This window comes from Micromys minutus, assembly GCF_963924665.1.
Source record: "Micromys minutus genome assembly, chromosome: 3".
NCBI lineage: Eukaryota > Metazoa > Chordata > Mammalia > Rodentia > Muridae > Micromys > Micromys minutus.
This window is the reverse complement of record NC_137972.1, coordinates 21,227,214-21,242,421: the sequence shown is the minus strand read 5'-3', so window position 1 is coordinate 21,242,421 and position 15,208 is coordinate 21,227,214. Positions and strand designations below refer to the sequence as shown.

Below are 15,208 nucleotides of genomic sequence, written 5' to 3'. Positions count from 1 at the left end.
AAATGTTTGTCTATTGTAATATGTATGTATGTATATATATGTATATAAATATGTGTGCGCACACACACACACACACACACACACACACACACACACACATGCGCGTGCACATGAATGCATGCACACACACACATTCTTGGAGCCATCCCCAAAAATTGATTTATTTAGCCCAGCTCTCAGTTCAGACCCAACACTATTTGTCCTTAAACAATTAAGTTTGTATTTGACTTCTGAGCTTCTCAACTTGGTTTGTTTCTTGATCCTTGAGATTCGCCCCCGCCCCCTAAATAATAATATTTGTAATTCCATCTATTGAACTCCCTTCTGCTTCTTCATATTTAGCCATAAAGTTTTATACTATACAAAACCAGGGCTGAAGAAGACTTTTGAACCTAGTCTGACTTTTCCTGTACAAATAAAGAATTTAACACCCAGGATGAGGGAAACAGCCCAGATCTCACTGCTTGGTAGAAGCAATGTCCCTATCCTCAGGAGATTGCTTTTCTACCTCTTCCTTAAGATGTCCAAGCCCACTCAATGCAACTGGGTACCAAAGAGCATCTATCACAGCATCCACTACACAGTGGAAACTATACAAATTTAAGTTCTCTCTACTGGGCTACCCTGGTCTATTCGTTTCCTCTGGCTTCCAACCAGTTACTGCAAACAAGATGGCTTCCAGCAGCACAAGCCTGTTCCTTCACAGTTCTGGAGACCAGAGCGCTAATCCAGGCCTCGGGCAGGGTTGTGCTTCTTCTCCAAGGAGAGGATTTTGTTCCTTGGGTCTCAGTTGCTGCTGCGACCCTTGACTTGCAGCTGTCATTTGGATCTCTCCCCTATGAGTACCTGCATCTGATTTCCCTCTACTTGTCTGATAACTATGCATATCACTGTACACAGGGCCCAGCCAGGTAATCCTGGAAAAGCACCTCCTCCCAAGACCTTTAGCTGAATCATTTTGTTTGTATAATGTGTACAGAGTAATTTTAAAGTGAGCACATCATTGAAGAAGGACTTTCTTTTCTGCTCATCAAACCCTAGATACCAAATAATTATAAAGGCCTCCCTTGTCTTCCATGCAAGCAGTTACTTTATTTTATCCCTATGTATACTCCTTGATTTTTTTTTTTTTTTACATTTCATTTTTTTTTCTTTAAAAGGAGTAAGTTGTGTACAGGGGGGTTAAATGCTTTATAGACAAGAAAAAAAAACTGCGCTAGAACCAACTTATTCATCATCATCATCTTCTTCTTCGTCTTCGTCTTCCTCATCCTCTTCATCCTCCTCATCTTCTTCCTCTTCCTTCTTTTTCTTGCTCTTTTCAGCCTTGACCACCCCCTTTATCGCTGCATCAGGTTTTCCTTTAGCTCTGTAGGCAGAAATATTCTTCTTGTACTTCTCCTTCAGCTTGGCGGCCTTCTTCTCACAGGGCTGCTTGTCATCCGCGGCAGTGTTGTTCCACGTCTCCCCTAGTTTCTTTTTGACATCACCAATGGATAAGTCAGGATGCTCGCCTTTGATTTTTGGTCGGTACTCAGAACAGAACAAGAAGAAGGCCGAAGGAGGCCTCTTGGGTACATTGGGGTCCTTGAACTTCTTTTTGGGCTCCCCTTTCGGGGGGATGTAGGTTTTCATTTCTCTTTCATAACGAGCCTTGTTGGCCTTTGCCATATTTTCAAATTTCCCCTTTTCTTTAGCAGACATGGTCCTCCACCTCTCTGAGCACTTCTTGGAGAACTCTGAGAAGGACAGAAGCATCCGGGTGCTTCTTCTTGTGCTCCTCCCGGCAGGTTTGCACAAAGAATGCACATGAGGACATCTTGCCTCTCGGCTTCTTAGGATCTCCTTTGCCCATGTTTAATTGATTTTCCTCCGGGAGGCACAGAGTTGCCCAGCGCCCGTCCGGCTCTCTCTTGCCCCAGTGCTGTCTTTACAGAGCTCAATGGACTGCAATGGCTGTGAGAGCGGGAGCTAGACGCAGCCTCGAACTCCTTGATCTTAAATGGCCTTTCTAGGTCTGGTTACATAAGAGATTGCTCACTTCAACCCTACAAAAATAACAGACAGATACAACTACCATAATAAATATTCAGCAAGGCTATCAGGAAGAGCCTCAGTTCCAGGCTGTGTAGGTCTTTAAGCCCCCCTGTGGTAGCCAAATACAGCATAAAAGGTGCAGGCGCAAACGCACCTGGACACTGAGACCGACAACCTGGAAGAGCCGTGACTGGGGCCGGGGTGGGGTGGGGATTGAAGGGGGTTCTTAAGACACATCTCCCATCCTTACCTTCATTCCACACTAGTGTTCTGAACATCCAGAATCCACTGTAGCTGAAGGCAAAGCTAGGTAAGATACATATTGTGCTCTTAACAAAGGAGCTCTCAGTTCTTTAGCTCAAAAGTCACAGAAGGTCAGGGCTGAAAAGGAACCCAAAGGAAGATAAGAGTTTTTTATTTTTTTTTTTTTTGGCAGAGTTGCCTGGGGTGCTAAATTCGGAGAAGGGCACACCCCACCAGGCTGGGCTGGGGGAAGGAAGGAGAGCTAGCTCAGGAAGGTTGGTTGCTCTTGGGCTCTGTGTCCAGGACTAAGTGGAGAGAGTTGGCTGTTGCTGTGCTTGTCTCTATGACAAAACATCTGAACCAATGAGTCAGGGAAGAAAGGACTGATTTTGCACTCACAGTTTCTGAGATTTCAGCCTACAATCCTTGGTTCCATTAGCCTGGGGCTTTGTGCCGAGGCAGAGCATCACAGCCGACAGGGATGTGTGGTAGAGGAGGTTGCTCATTTCATGGCATACAGAAATCAGGGAAAAAAGAAATGCAGGAATAAGTCAGGGAAGGGACACACTCTAAGTGACTTACTTCTTTTAACTAGGCTGGGCTTCTATCTCCTAAAGTTTCCAGAACCTCTCTAAATGGTACCTACCGCTTGTTGGGGACCAAGCCTTGGCCACATGAGAGCGTGCGTGGGGGCATCTTATATGAAAACCATGATGAAGGAGGAGGGAAATGGTCCGTACAGAAGGGGAAGGACGTGCCAAGGCATAGAGAAGTGAGGTGAACAGCATCACCTGCATTATCTTTCTTTTTAAATATAAAATTCATCCAACCACTGTTTTTGAGAATTTCATATGTGAACACTATACATTATTTTGACTTGCCCTCTCCCCTCCACCCACCAACTCTTTTAGCATGTCTCCTGACTCAGTTCCTCCTATGACCTCTTTTTTATTGTCACACACACACACACACACACACACACACACACACACATACACACTCATGCATTCACACATACAGGCATACATGCGAGCACACCCCCCCCCCAGTGCATTTAGTGTTGTTCATGTGTGTATTTGTTCGGGGCTGACCACTCATGATTAAATGGGGGGCTTGTTCTTAGAGAGGATTGAGTCTTGAGTCTCCCTATCTCTTCAGTATTGAATTGTCCCTATGTTTTATCTAAAGGTGGGACCTAGACAGGTTTCCTCCCATCCACATTGGCATGTCACCTGTGCTGCTGTTGTGCTGGTTTTGTTCATTTTGAAATGTCAGGGGTACAGCGTCTCTGCCATATACAGAGGACACTATCTCACAACAATCTTTCTGGCCTTCTGACTCTTACAATCTTTCTGCTTCCTTTTCTTTGAAGTTCGATGTATACGTTGGGATTGGGTGCCTGTTTTTGTCAGCGTTTCTACTGCTGTGAAGTGACACCATGACCATGGTGGCAACTCTTATAAATCATTTAATTGGGGCTGGCTTACAGTTTCAGAGGTTCAGTCCGTTTATCATGGCAGGACATGGGGCATGTAGGCAGGAATGGTGCTGGGGAAGGAGCTGAGATCTTTACATCTTGATCCACAGGCAGCAGGATACTGTGTGACACAATCGTCATAGCTTAAGCGTAGGAGACCTCAAAGCCGACTCCTACTGTGGCATACTTCTTCCAACAAGGCCACACCCACTCCAACAAGGCTACACCCACTCCAACAAGGCCACGCCCACTCCAACAAGGCCACACCCACTCCAACAAGGCCACACCCACTCCAACAAGGCCACACCTCCTAATATTGCCACGCCCTACGGACCAAGCATTCAAACACATGAGTCCATGGGGGGCCATGCCTATTTAAACTACCACAGTGCCCCATGGTTAGTTTTGACTAGCTGTGGATATGATCTCTGCTGCACAGAGAATCCTCTTTGGTGACGTCCTCATCTCTCATGTCACCTCCTTCATTGCATCCGCCCCTCCGTCCATGGCTAGTCAACTCACTGGCTGAGCTCCACTGCCCATGTCCTGTGGAGTCATGCTGAGCACCATATGAAATGCCCATGGTTCTAATCTAGAAGGAGTTTGATTCAGGTCATAACTGGTCAAAAGCTTCCATGCAGAAGTCTTGCTACAGGCTTAACCGAAGCATCCTTTCTTGGGAACTTTTCTCTGCAGGGACCTTGACCTCAGACCCCTATGACTTTGCCAACTCCTGGGCCCTGAGTGGTGAGGACCAGCGGTGTAAACGGGCATCTCCTCCTAGCAGTTACTGCAACAGCTCCTCTGGAGACATGCAGCAGGTTGGTACAGCCTGGGTGTGGTCTGGATGATTCGTGACTCATCATTTGGGATCATGGTTTCTTTCTCTCTTTGGGGGTTGGGTGAGAAATGGGGCTCTGTTGCTGTTCAATATGAGGTGTTCATGAGTCTTCTTAGATTGGAAACTTACTGCGGCTAGAATTTTGTCTAATTCTAGTATTTTCCTCGACCTTGTACTTTAAAACTGGGTAGGTATGGCCAGGGTCTCCGCCACTCTGTGAGACGGTAGGTAGCAAAATACATGGTGTTGGACAATGGAGATGATTAGAGTTCTGGAAGCTGGGAATTCCAGGATGATGGTTCTGGTATCTGTTTTCTGGTATAGGCGCTCCTTTCTGTGTTCTACTTTATTGTATATAAGACAGGTGCTCCAAGAGCAAAAGAAGGACTGCCTGTACCGTTCTACTTAAAAAAGGGATGTCCACATCACTGTAGTTACAACGGGGATCACCCACATCACTCTACCTGCAGCAAGGCTATCCACATTGCTCTGCCTGTGGGAGGCCTGCCAGCATCTCTCTGCCTGCAAAAGGGTTATCCACATCCCTCTGCCCGTGGACCCTTCCTTCTTCAGGTTCCTTTTAGTTCTTAAATTCTTTATTGTGTGCATGGTTGTTATAGTTACTAGGTCTCAGAAAAATTCAGTGTGGATGGGACATACTCTTTAGGTGGTGTTGGCTAGGGATGATAGTGATCTCCTAACAATAATAACCCAGGAATTCTTCACTGGTAGAAGCCCAGTTCGCCCAAATGTGCGCATAAGTAGACAAATCCTATGTCAGAAGCGACCATAGACACTACACCACAGCAAGAAGCTCAACACAAGGGAGCTTCATTAATAGCTGGTTACTCGGTTAATGAATCTTCGTTATCTTTACAAAACACCTTGAACCTCTGAATCCAGGCACATGTCAGACTCAGGAGAATATCCCGGGCAGGGCAGATGCTAAATGTAGCAGCCTAAACTTTTAAGCCTACAACTTCCAACTCGTAAACAAACACATTCCAAGAGCCATTTTCGTCCTTCTGCTTCCAGTGACTCAGCGGTGCTGGGCCTGTTGGGTAGTCGCCTGGCATGGGGCCGTGGTTGCTAATGAAGCCGACTAAGCGCCAAGAGGAGTGTGCTTTGTGCAGAAGGGGGATTTCCTCTCTCTCCTGGCTTGGGGTATCTGACATTTGTCCTTTTAGGACTGAACTGTTTGAGATTCTCTCCCCCTATAGTTGGGTTTGCTGGTCAGTTTCTGTCAATTTGACACAAACTAGAGTCACCTAGAAAAGGGAACCTCAAATGAAGAATCACCCCCATCACATGGGCCTGTGGTCACATCAACACATCCAGATAGGCAAGTGAGAGAGGCAAGCCCTTCCCTTAGGGATGCTTGACCCACAGACAGATTTCAAAAGAAATTCATTCAAAGTATCGTGCAGAAGAGACTTTTCTCATTTCCCCTTTGTGCTTCTAAATTAGAGTTCTGTTGTAGGTGAGTGGTATTCCCTCTCCCTCCCTTCGAGGCAAGGCTGAGAGCAGCAGGTCCTGCGGAGCATATTTTGTTTTGTTTGACTTTGCAAACACAGGCTGCAAACAGCAAGGGCTTGACAGATGCACCACCCTCTGAGTATCAAGGAACAATCCCTTTTCTGTGGCGTTAGTGGGAGGTGCAGACAGACTCCCCCCCCCCCAGGTAACCTGATACTGAGGTTGAGTTGAGGAGGGAAAGACTGGATGCTTTGTTCAAGTCTGCAGGGACACATTTCAAGGCTCCAGCTGCATGTCCCTACTCATTTTGTCTCCTGGGTGCATTAACCAGCATCCTGGGAACAGCTTAAGAAACTGAGTACGTGGTTCTTGGTTCAAGACAGAGGCTACAAACACACCTCCCTGAGGCACGAACTCCTTCAAGTCCCCGCACTCCCAGTTTGTAGTTTCAGTTTGTTTACCTAGAGAGCTGTATTTTGTCCTTAGCCAATCAGATCGTGCCTGCTCACAGCTGGGGATCCCTCATTGGCTGGGACACACACAGTGCCTCATCTCCTGGGAGGTGATTAATGTGGCTTCTATCTTCTTGCTCCCGCTGGGCCCCAGGCTTAGAAATTGGGTAGGATGGCCTTTAGTTTCAGTAGGAATGGTTGAGTGCGCTGGAGGAGGCAGCGCTGGCCTAAAGCTGCTTTGGTTAGCTGCCAGGACAAGTCACCTCTCTTTTCTCTTGATTTTCATAACTCTTTCAGAGAGCCTGATCATCATTCTTGTACCCTGGGGAGGAACTTTTGCCTGTTGTACCAACAGACCCAGGGCCTCTCTGTGCTGGGACTAATAATGGCTTGTTGAATCACATCTTTTGGGGAGTTTTTTTTTTTTTTTAAATAAAAGATCCTTAATTAGCCTTTCTCTTTTTGTAAAACTAAGTCAGGGGAGTGTGGTGGGGAAGGGCTAAGTTTCACAAAGGAATGGTAGTCTTGGTCCTATGTCCTATCTGTAATTTGAAGACAGAGTTGCTGTTAGGCCACAGAGTGGCTATGCTAGCTATGAAAAACACACCCCTTTCCCAGGGCAATCTCCTGTCACTGATAGAAACCTACCATTGTGAACATGACCACTGCACATCACACACTATACAGATCTGCAGGTGACGATAAGGCCCAGTGTGTAAGCGCTAGCCACTTGGGCATAGTTTAGCCTGCAGCACTGCACTTGGTGGATTTGGCCTGGCCTGGGAGATCCAGTCACCAAAGCCACTATTTCCACCCTCAGGTCATGTTCCCCAGTGTCATTAGACTGGCTCCTGCCTTTGCCACTGCTGTCAAGAGCATAAGGACACTTTAATGTGTGGCGTCAAGGGATCTCTCCCGATAATTCTTAAGAGTTGGTCTGCATGATGACCAGTCGTTATTGGGGGGCCCAAGCGTGGGTGTTGCTAATGTTTACTCGAGCCACAGCAGGGGAATGAACCATTGGCAGCAGCATCCTCAAATGGATCGGGATCAAGAGAAATGGATTTTTTATCAGTGTTAGCAATTCCAGGCTCAAAAGACACTCAAGAGTTGGATGATATTCTCAAAGATAGCAATTCATCCCCCCTACCAACAGAACAACAGCCGGATGGGCTGGGTGTGTTTTGGCTTTAATTGTCAAGGCCTTGGAATAACCTTGCTAGGGTCTTTCTGGCCACCACGCACACAGTCCTGGCTCTAGCTGGCTCCCCAGCTTCCTGAGAAAGCACACTCCTTTTATTTTCTGCTCCTTTGAAGTTAGAGCTCTGCGTGCCTGTCCACATCCCCAAATACTGGAGTCCAGGACCCCTCTGGTCAAGTTGCTCTGGGCTGGTGCATGAACTCTGACCCCTTAGAACTTCAAACTACTCCACAGCAGCTCCAGACTTTCCCCTCTCACCTCTGAATTGTGTGTTTATTATGGGAGCACACGACACTTTTCTGTGCTGTTTTTTTGGTCTCTCCTTTCACCACCTTCTGTCTTGTAGAACGTTCTTCCTCTCCCCCGAGACAAAAGCTCCGCTCACCCGAGACTTCTCTTGTCCTCGGAAATCACCTGTCGTGTGGGCTAATATTTGTAAAACTGTTGTTGGCTTTCAATAACCATAGCACATCTCAATAGCCCAGGGAAGCACACAAAGTGTCCCTCCAGTTGGGAATAGAGTAATTTGCTCTTTATGTCCTTGTCACACAGTTTATTTGCAAGGGCGGACCTGTCACTTCTTGCTCTATCTAGATTGAGCCGGATGGGGAGCCGACAGGTGTGTGTGGGAGGGTAGTTTCATCAAAGGAGTTTGGTCTGGAGTGGGCTCTTAGAAATTGGAACAGCTATTCTTTTGCCTGCCTGGGATTCAAAGTAAGTCATTGAATTTGTCTTGAAGATATGTGAGGGGTTCCAATGAGAGACCAAGCATTCATAGATTCCGACCGGAGAGGGGGGTCCTGCAAGCAGTTCTCTAAGGCTAGGGAAGGATGAGTGGTTTCCAAGTGTTTCCTTTCCTTTGCCCTCTTCCCAGGGAGGGCCAGAGTGGGCAAAGAATGGGATAGGACCCATCAGCACCCACTCACTGAGGTGTTTTGTATGGTTCAGGCACCGCCGAAACTGTTTACAGTTTACAAGGTAAAGATCCAAGGGCCAGGCACACAAGAGAATTTAACCTATCATGAAGGAGAACAGCCATGTGTGTGGGTCGGTGGGTGGCAAACTGCTTCTCAGGTGATTTGATTCCTGGTGCAGAGCTGGTGACTTTTCTTGCTGTGAGCAGAATACGTAGACTGGTCCAGGCTGGGCTGTTTATACAAGAGCTTGGGTGAGCTCTGAACTGCACACTAGGGAATAATTGTGAACAAGAGTCCCTAGAGGGAAGTCACACCTCCCAATGCCCCTTCTGTGAGGCTAATGGGGCGATTAGGACTTCAGTGATCATGGAGGACTTGGAATGTTTTAGGTCCAGAGCTTGATTGTGCATTGTTATCTTGGACTGTCTTCGGCCTTCTAAGCAGCCATTTCTTGCCTGCCTCTTACATTCTTGCGATTGACAGATCAAACCTTTTAAAAAGTATTCACTTAGCAGATCGCCAGGTTCCACCAACCAAAAGGCGACAGGAGAGCCTGAAGCCTACAGCAGAGACTTCCTCGCTTGCTTTAATTCCCCCAATGGCTTTGAATGGTGCCTTAATGTATGGCTTTTCTTTGTTCTGTTACTGTAATAACAGTGTGGTGAGACTGTTTCTATGTTGAGACATGGAATTTGAAGTAATTTGAATCTGTGTTCCTGGGCCATGAACATTTATATTTGGCTTCAGAATAAACTTTTTCCCCCCTTTTAAATCCCTTCTGAGGTTAGAGTTATGTTTCTTACTTGGACAGTGTCTGACTCTTCTTCTAGCTTCCAGAGTCTTGCTCTGATTCAGGAGAACTACATAAGCTCTCAAGAGGCCAGGGGAGAGTGAGGAAGAGCCTAGGGTGGTCTCCCTGGACGTCGGCATGCCGCCTAGGTTAAGATAGTTATCTTTCATATCACAAGCATCCCATCCAACTAGCTAAAGAAGAGGAACCTTCACAAACCCCATCCGTGTGATGGGATTGGTATGAACCAGGATGAAGATCTAATCTTGACCATGAGTCACAAGCTTGGAATGTGGGTAGGAACCTCAGGGCAGCCAGTAGTTATAAATAGACTCAGGTGTCTCTTTCACCCATTCACCCGTGCTGGCTGACGGCTGGGGATCCTCTGCCCCAAGTGAATTCTTGAATCCACTGCTTTAGCCTGGTTCATGCTCTAGGCGCCTCCACGCCTCCTCCAAGGGGTGGCCTCACAGGAGGCATCCCGACGCCCACTCTGGAGTTGAAAATATCAGGGCCCAGCAAACAACTTGCACTTTATGCTTTTTGCCTAGGAATGTTCATTCCCTCCCCTCCCCCTCGGCTCCTTTGTCAGCTGTTTGAGAAGAAACAATAACATAGTGTCAGACCTCTGGCTCTTGCTTTTTCTCCCGGCCTTGCCTGCATATCCCTGGGGAGATACTCCTGCTTTCTCTCCCTTCCCCTAGATGGGGCCTAACATCCCCAGGGAAGAGGCCTGGCCTCCTCTGATGAACTGAAAATGGGATTAAGATGGGCCACAATTGGGTCTGTACACCCGCGCAGGAGGGCGAAGTCGTGGATTGATGGAGTCCGGGCGGCAGTTCTCTGCCAGTTTCTGGCACCACAGACAGGAGATGAAACAAGACAGAAGTAGCTGGTGCCGGGCACTGGAGCCAGGAGATGCTGGAAGTGCAAATTAGCTGACCTTTATTTTGTGTCCCTGCCAGAATGGTTTAGCAGGGAGCCAAAGTGAAGCCTTTGTAGACAGCCAGCGAGTGGTAACAATGGGGAGCGCTGCGCATGCGCTCATTTTACCTTGTTTTGTAGCAACTTTCTGAGGTTAGGATTGCTACCTATGTAGATCCACCCGTGAGTGGTAAGACATGGTAACTTGGTAGTTAGTGTGTTTCTCTCTCAGGGAATCTCAGGGCAGGATATTCAGGGCCAGGCCAAAATACCCTGCACTATTGGAGTCCAGGGTCCTTCTGTCTCATTCTCTGTTGCCTTCAGGATGGAATTTGTAGCTCACGGCCCAAGAGGCTATTCAAACCCCTGGGACCGCAGTCACATGTCAGCAGCGGAAGGAGAAGGGACAAGAAAGGAGGCCCCTTCTGAGGACAAGGGGCCTTCCTTCTCCTGTCCTCATAGGGTTGTATAGCCAGGTGACAGCTCCGGGCCTCAGACAGGCAGAACACGGAATCTTCATACCCAGTAGCCATGTCGAAGTGGAAGCTCGAAGTTGAGAGTCATAACTAAGGAGGGGGAAGAAGACACTGGGCTGTGCTGAGTCTTTTCCTACAGCTGAGATGCGTGGGAAACGGAGATAAGTTTCTTTAAGTCACATGTTTTGAACATGATGGAGTTGGCACTCTAGCCCCCACCCATGCATCCAGAACCCCCACGTTTATTGTACTGTCCTGTCAACTTCGATGCCCAGGTCTCTCACATAAGGCGGTGCGCCAGTTAATTACGACCTGTCCATATCTTCTCGTCTACTTCATTTTATTTAAAAATTATTACTGTGCTACTTTAAAAAGATGACTGTATGTATTATTTATTTTAAATTGTGTGCACGTGTGCAGTAACCTTAGCAGCCTAGAGAGGGCACTGGATCCCCTGGAACTGGAATTAGAGATGGTTGTAAGCCATCATGTGGGTGCTGGGAACTGATTTGAGGTCTTCTGCAAATGCGGTGAGTGTTCATAACCGTGGAGCCATTTCTCCAGCCCCTGCCCTGTTGTTGCTATTATTATTATTATTATTATTATTATTACTACTATTATTAGTGTAACACACACACACACAGACACAGAGGGAGGGAGAGAGAGAGGAGTGATATCTATGTGTGGGTACCACAGTGCATGTGTAGAGGTTTGAGGATGTGTGAAGAGTGAGTTTTCTTCTTCTACCTTAATGTGGGTCCTGGGAATTAAACTCAGGTCATCAAGTTTGTGCAGCTAGTGTCCTTATCCTCTCAGCTAGCGCCTCTCCTGCACTTTAAGTGATTGCAGGTTATTATACCCAATCCATCGTAAATACTATGTGAAGTCTCAGACTATACTGAGAGAATAACAGAAAGGAAAACAAAGTCGGTCCACGCTCCATTTGAATGCAGTCGCCTGCCCCAGACATTTTTAATCTGTGACCGTGGGATCCCTGACTCACTATATATAACCTGTGGTTTGATGACAAGTGACCAGGCTTTAGAGAAATACAGCCCGACCTCAAGCCTGGTTATTGCATCCCGAGTACAGGACTCCTCAGGTTCCTCAGTGTCAGGATTCCTTTAAACTCTGAGCAATTAACGGAGACTCCAATTTGCTCATTTAAGTTATAGTTCTTGATATTTAATATGTTGGGCATTAAAACAGGGATATTTAAAACATTAGTCAATTAAAGAAATAATAGAATTTGCCAGGTGGTGGTGGCTCACATATTTTCTTAGCACTTGGGAGGCAGAGGGACACAGATCTCTGAGTTCGGGGCCCACCTGGTCTACAGAGTGAGTTCCAGGCAGCCAAGGTTACATACAGAAACTTTGCCTAGAAAAAAAATTCAAACAAACAAATGAGCACAGAAAAATAAAAACAAAATAGAGAATGCATTGTTTCTCAGGCTTATGAATCTCCCTTGATGTCTTGCTTAAAGAGACTCAAAGTATGAGAATCCAGGCCATTTCTTATAAACCAGATTTTTTTTCTTTTTTACTAGATATCAGTGGAAGGAGAGTCAAAAGCATAAAACCCCAGCATTACAGGAACACATATACATATGTACACACACACACACACACACACACACACACACACACACACGTATGTGCTTGTATAATTTTTTCCAGATCCATCAGTTTTCCTGATCTACAGCTAATTCTTTACAGTATAATTTTATTATGTGACTACCATTCATCTGTTTATGGACATTTAGACCAGTTCCATTTCCTTGCTATTGTGAATAGCTCAGCAATCATGTGAATGTGCAGGGACCTCTGCGGTAGGATACAGAGTCTACTGGGGTTGTGACTTGAAGTGGCACAGCTGTGTCACATGGGAGTTGTGCTGTGATCTTTTAGAAAGCCCCCTCATACTGACTTCCACCTCCCAGCAGGTGGGTCTCCAGGCTGGGGACAAAACTTTGTCCCTAGTCCCCTCTTGCTCTTTTTGTTTGTTTGGCTTTGTTTTTTCAGACAGTTTTTCCCCCCCTTTTCTTTTCTGTGTAGTCCTACCTGTCCTGGAACTTGCCCCGTAGACCAGGCTGGTCTTGAACTCACAGAGTTCCACCTGCCTCTGCCTCTTGAATGCTGGGATTAAAGTCCATTCCCGGCTTGCCTTTGAGTCTTTGCTCACCATCCAGACCCAGCTCACACTTTGCCTGGCTGTGGGATGGTTTTCCTGACATCCCAGCTGCAGGTTTCCTCCAGACACACTAGGTAGCATCACTGAGAAGGCTGCCCCTAGTAGGGCTGAAGCCTTCAGCCTGCATGTAAAGCAGCCTGCGGCAGTCCTGAGACACCGGGGGTCACTTATGCTTCTCTTCCTTACAGCTAGGACTGACCCAACATTTACACCCCAAGAGTGTGGCTCCTGTCCTTGGAATACATGTAGGGAAACTGAGGCGAAGGACGCGGGAATGAGTAATTGTAATTCAAGAGCAATGTGCCCAGAGGGTGAGAGAGGAGAACTGTGGAGAAAGCCTTCCTGGAGAGGTGGCTCCTGGACTGAGACACAGAGGGCTTCAGAGAGGGGATGCAGGCAGGTGGAGAGGTTAGGTTCTCCCTCACACTTTGTGATTGCCCGAATCTACCCCATGCGTTTTCTTTTGCGTTCATTGCACTAAACACAGCACCTGAGCACAGTAGACATGCCAATACAATAAAACATCAGGGTGTTTTCAAGAAGGCACCGGAAGTGCTTGGGTTGGTGATGGGCCAAGAGGGGAAGGCTGAGGTCCAGTCATGGAGGGCCCAGCCTTCCTGCTTTCCCACTGAGCTAAAAGGTTGTCCTTTAAATTGGAATGGGGCATAGTTTGCCTTTTGTATCCAGCTGTGTCTGTGTGCTATGGACCTAGAGGCTGTACACCCAACGCTTGTACAGTGATGATTGTAGCATTATCAGTATAACTAGCAGTGTCTGCTGTGAGTCTGGGAGCACAGGTATTGAATCCATCTTGGACTTCACTCTGTATCATCTCATGACTCCGGCTGGGCTGCCTGAGTTAGACCAGAGAAGCCTGGAAGTGACTAAGACTGTAAGGTAAAAACGCCCCTGAGTACTGCTGTGGGGTCAGAGCAGGTCATGTTGGTGGCATTGGGCAGATGTTGAAAGGCCTGCCTAGCAACAGCACTGTGGACCAGGTTGAGGTCAGGGGTGACCAGAGGAAGCTTGGAGGAGAAGATGTGAGCCCAGACTTCCTGTTGTTTCTGTGGCGGGAGAAACTGTAGCTGGGTTTCAGGTGGCTGTGGTAGGGCTAAAGGATTTGTCCTAAGAAGGCAGCTTCCACAGAAATCACACTCCCGTCCTACAGTGAAATAACCCGAAAGCACCCACCTTGCTGTGGTTTTCTACAAACCACTGAACACCTCCAGGGACCTCCCAGGAAACATGCTAGAACCACGTTCCCACTTTCCCTTTGGAAGGGACTGACCTGGGCCGATGGGGGAATGGCCCAGGCTGGCCTTGCCCTGCCAGGGTTCCAGTTAGGGAGGAGACCTGAACAGCAGCCTTTATTCTTCACACGCTGCTGTGTTCTGCATGGGGAAAATTTCTTGTTCCCTGTTACCTAGTCTCTTGATGCAAAGCAATTGCGCTTTCCTGAAAGGCCTGGGCGGGGGTGGGGGCTGGGGGTGGGGGAGCAGCAGATTTTCATGGTCTTGTGATTTTCAGGTGCTTTGTTTTCTTCTTTCTAGTTCTTAAGTGTGGGTGAGAAAACAGGGAGGCAGGAACCTGACTGGCTGGACTCCCTCAGCAAGGGCCAGGGCTCTGTTCCCTGAGTGGTGTTTTTATGGGCAGAGAGTGTATCGGAATGACAGTAGCCTCGGGCCTCAGCCTCCTTCCCTGCCCTTCAACCTGCCTCTTAGCTGAGGATCATGGCCTTGCCAAATAAGAAATCAATGAAAGATGGCCCAGTTTACCAGGGAGCAACCAAGATACCAGAGAAGTGATAATGTTGCTGTGGTAACCATTATCCCAACATGACCCAGGGAGATAGAGATGGGAAAGGGGACAAGAGTGTCCTGATCTTCTGGACAGGGCTTAGGAATACACTTTCTGACACATTTCCCAGAAGGCTACTAGAACCAGTAAAGAAAATTCCCATCAGCAATAACACATTAACTGCCTACTAAATATCTCAAGAGGTGCTGTGCCAGGCAAGGCCTATTTTGGGGTTTTCCCAGGTTTCTATTGATACCCTCAACCCGATTACACAAGACAGGTTTGGAACCTTGGGCCCTCTCTTCTGTGATTCATCATGTTTTACGGGCTGCCTGTCTAGAGCATTCATGGGTAGAGGTATCCCAGCTACAGACAGTTACAGCG

General features: G+C 47.4%; 1 protein-coding gene across 1 annotated transcript in view; it reads left to right on the top strand.

The window, feature by feature from the left end:
- The window catches only part of VWF (von Willebrand factor), a 127,247-nt gene that overhangs the window by 16,062 nt on the left and 95,977 nt on the right, over positions 1–15,208 (top strand). Inside the window, exon 6 of the mRNA XM_080914051.1 lies at positions 4,454–4,578. Within this exon, the coding sequence (XP_080770177.1) occupies positions 4,454–4,578 (125 nt within the window). The remainder of the gene's footprint in view (positions 1–4,453; positions 4,579–15,208) is intronic.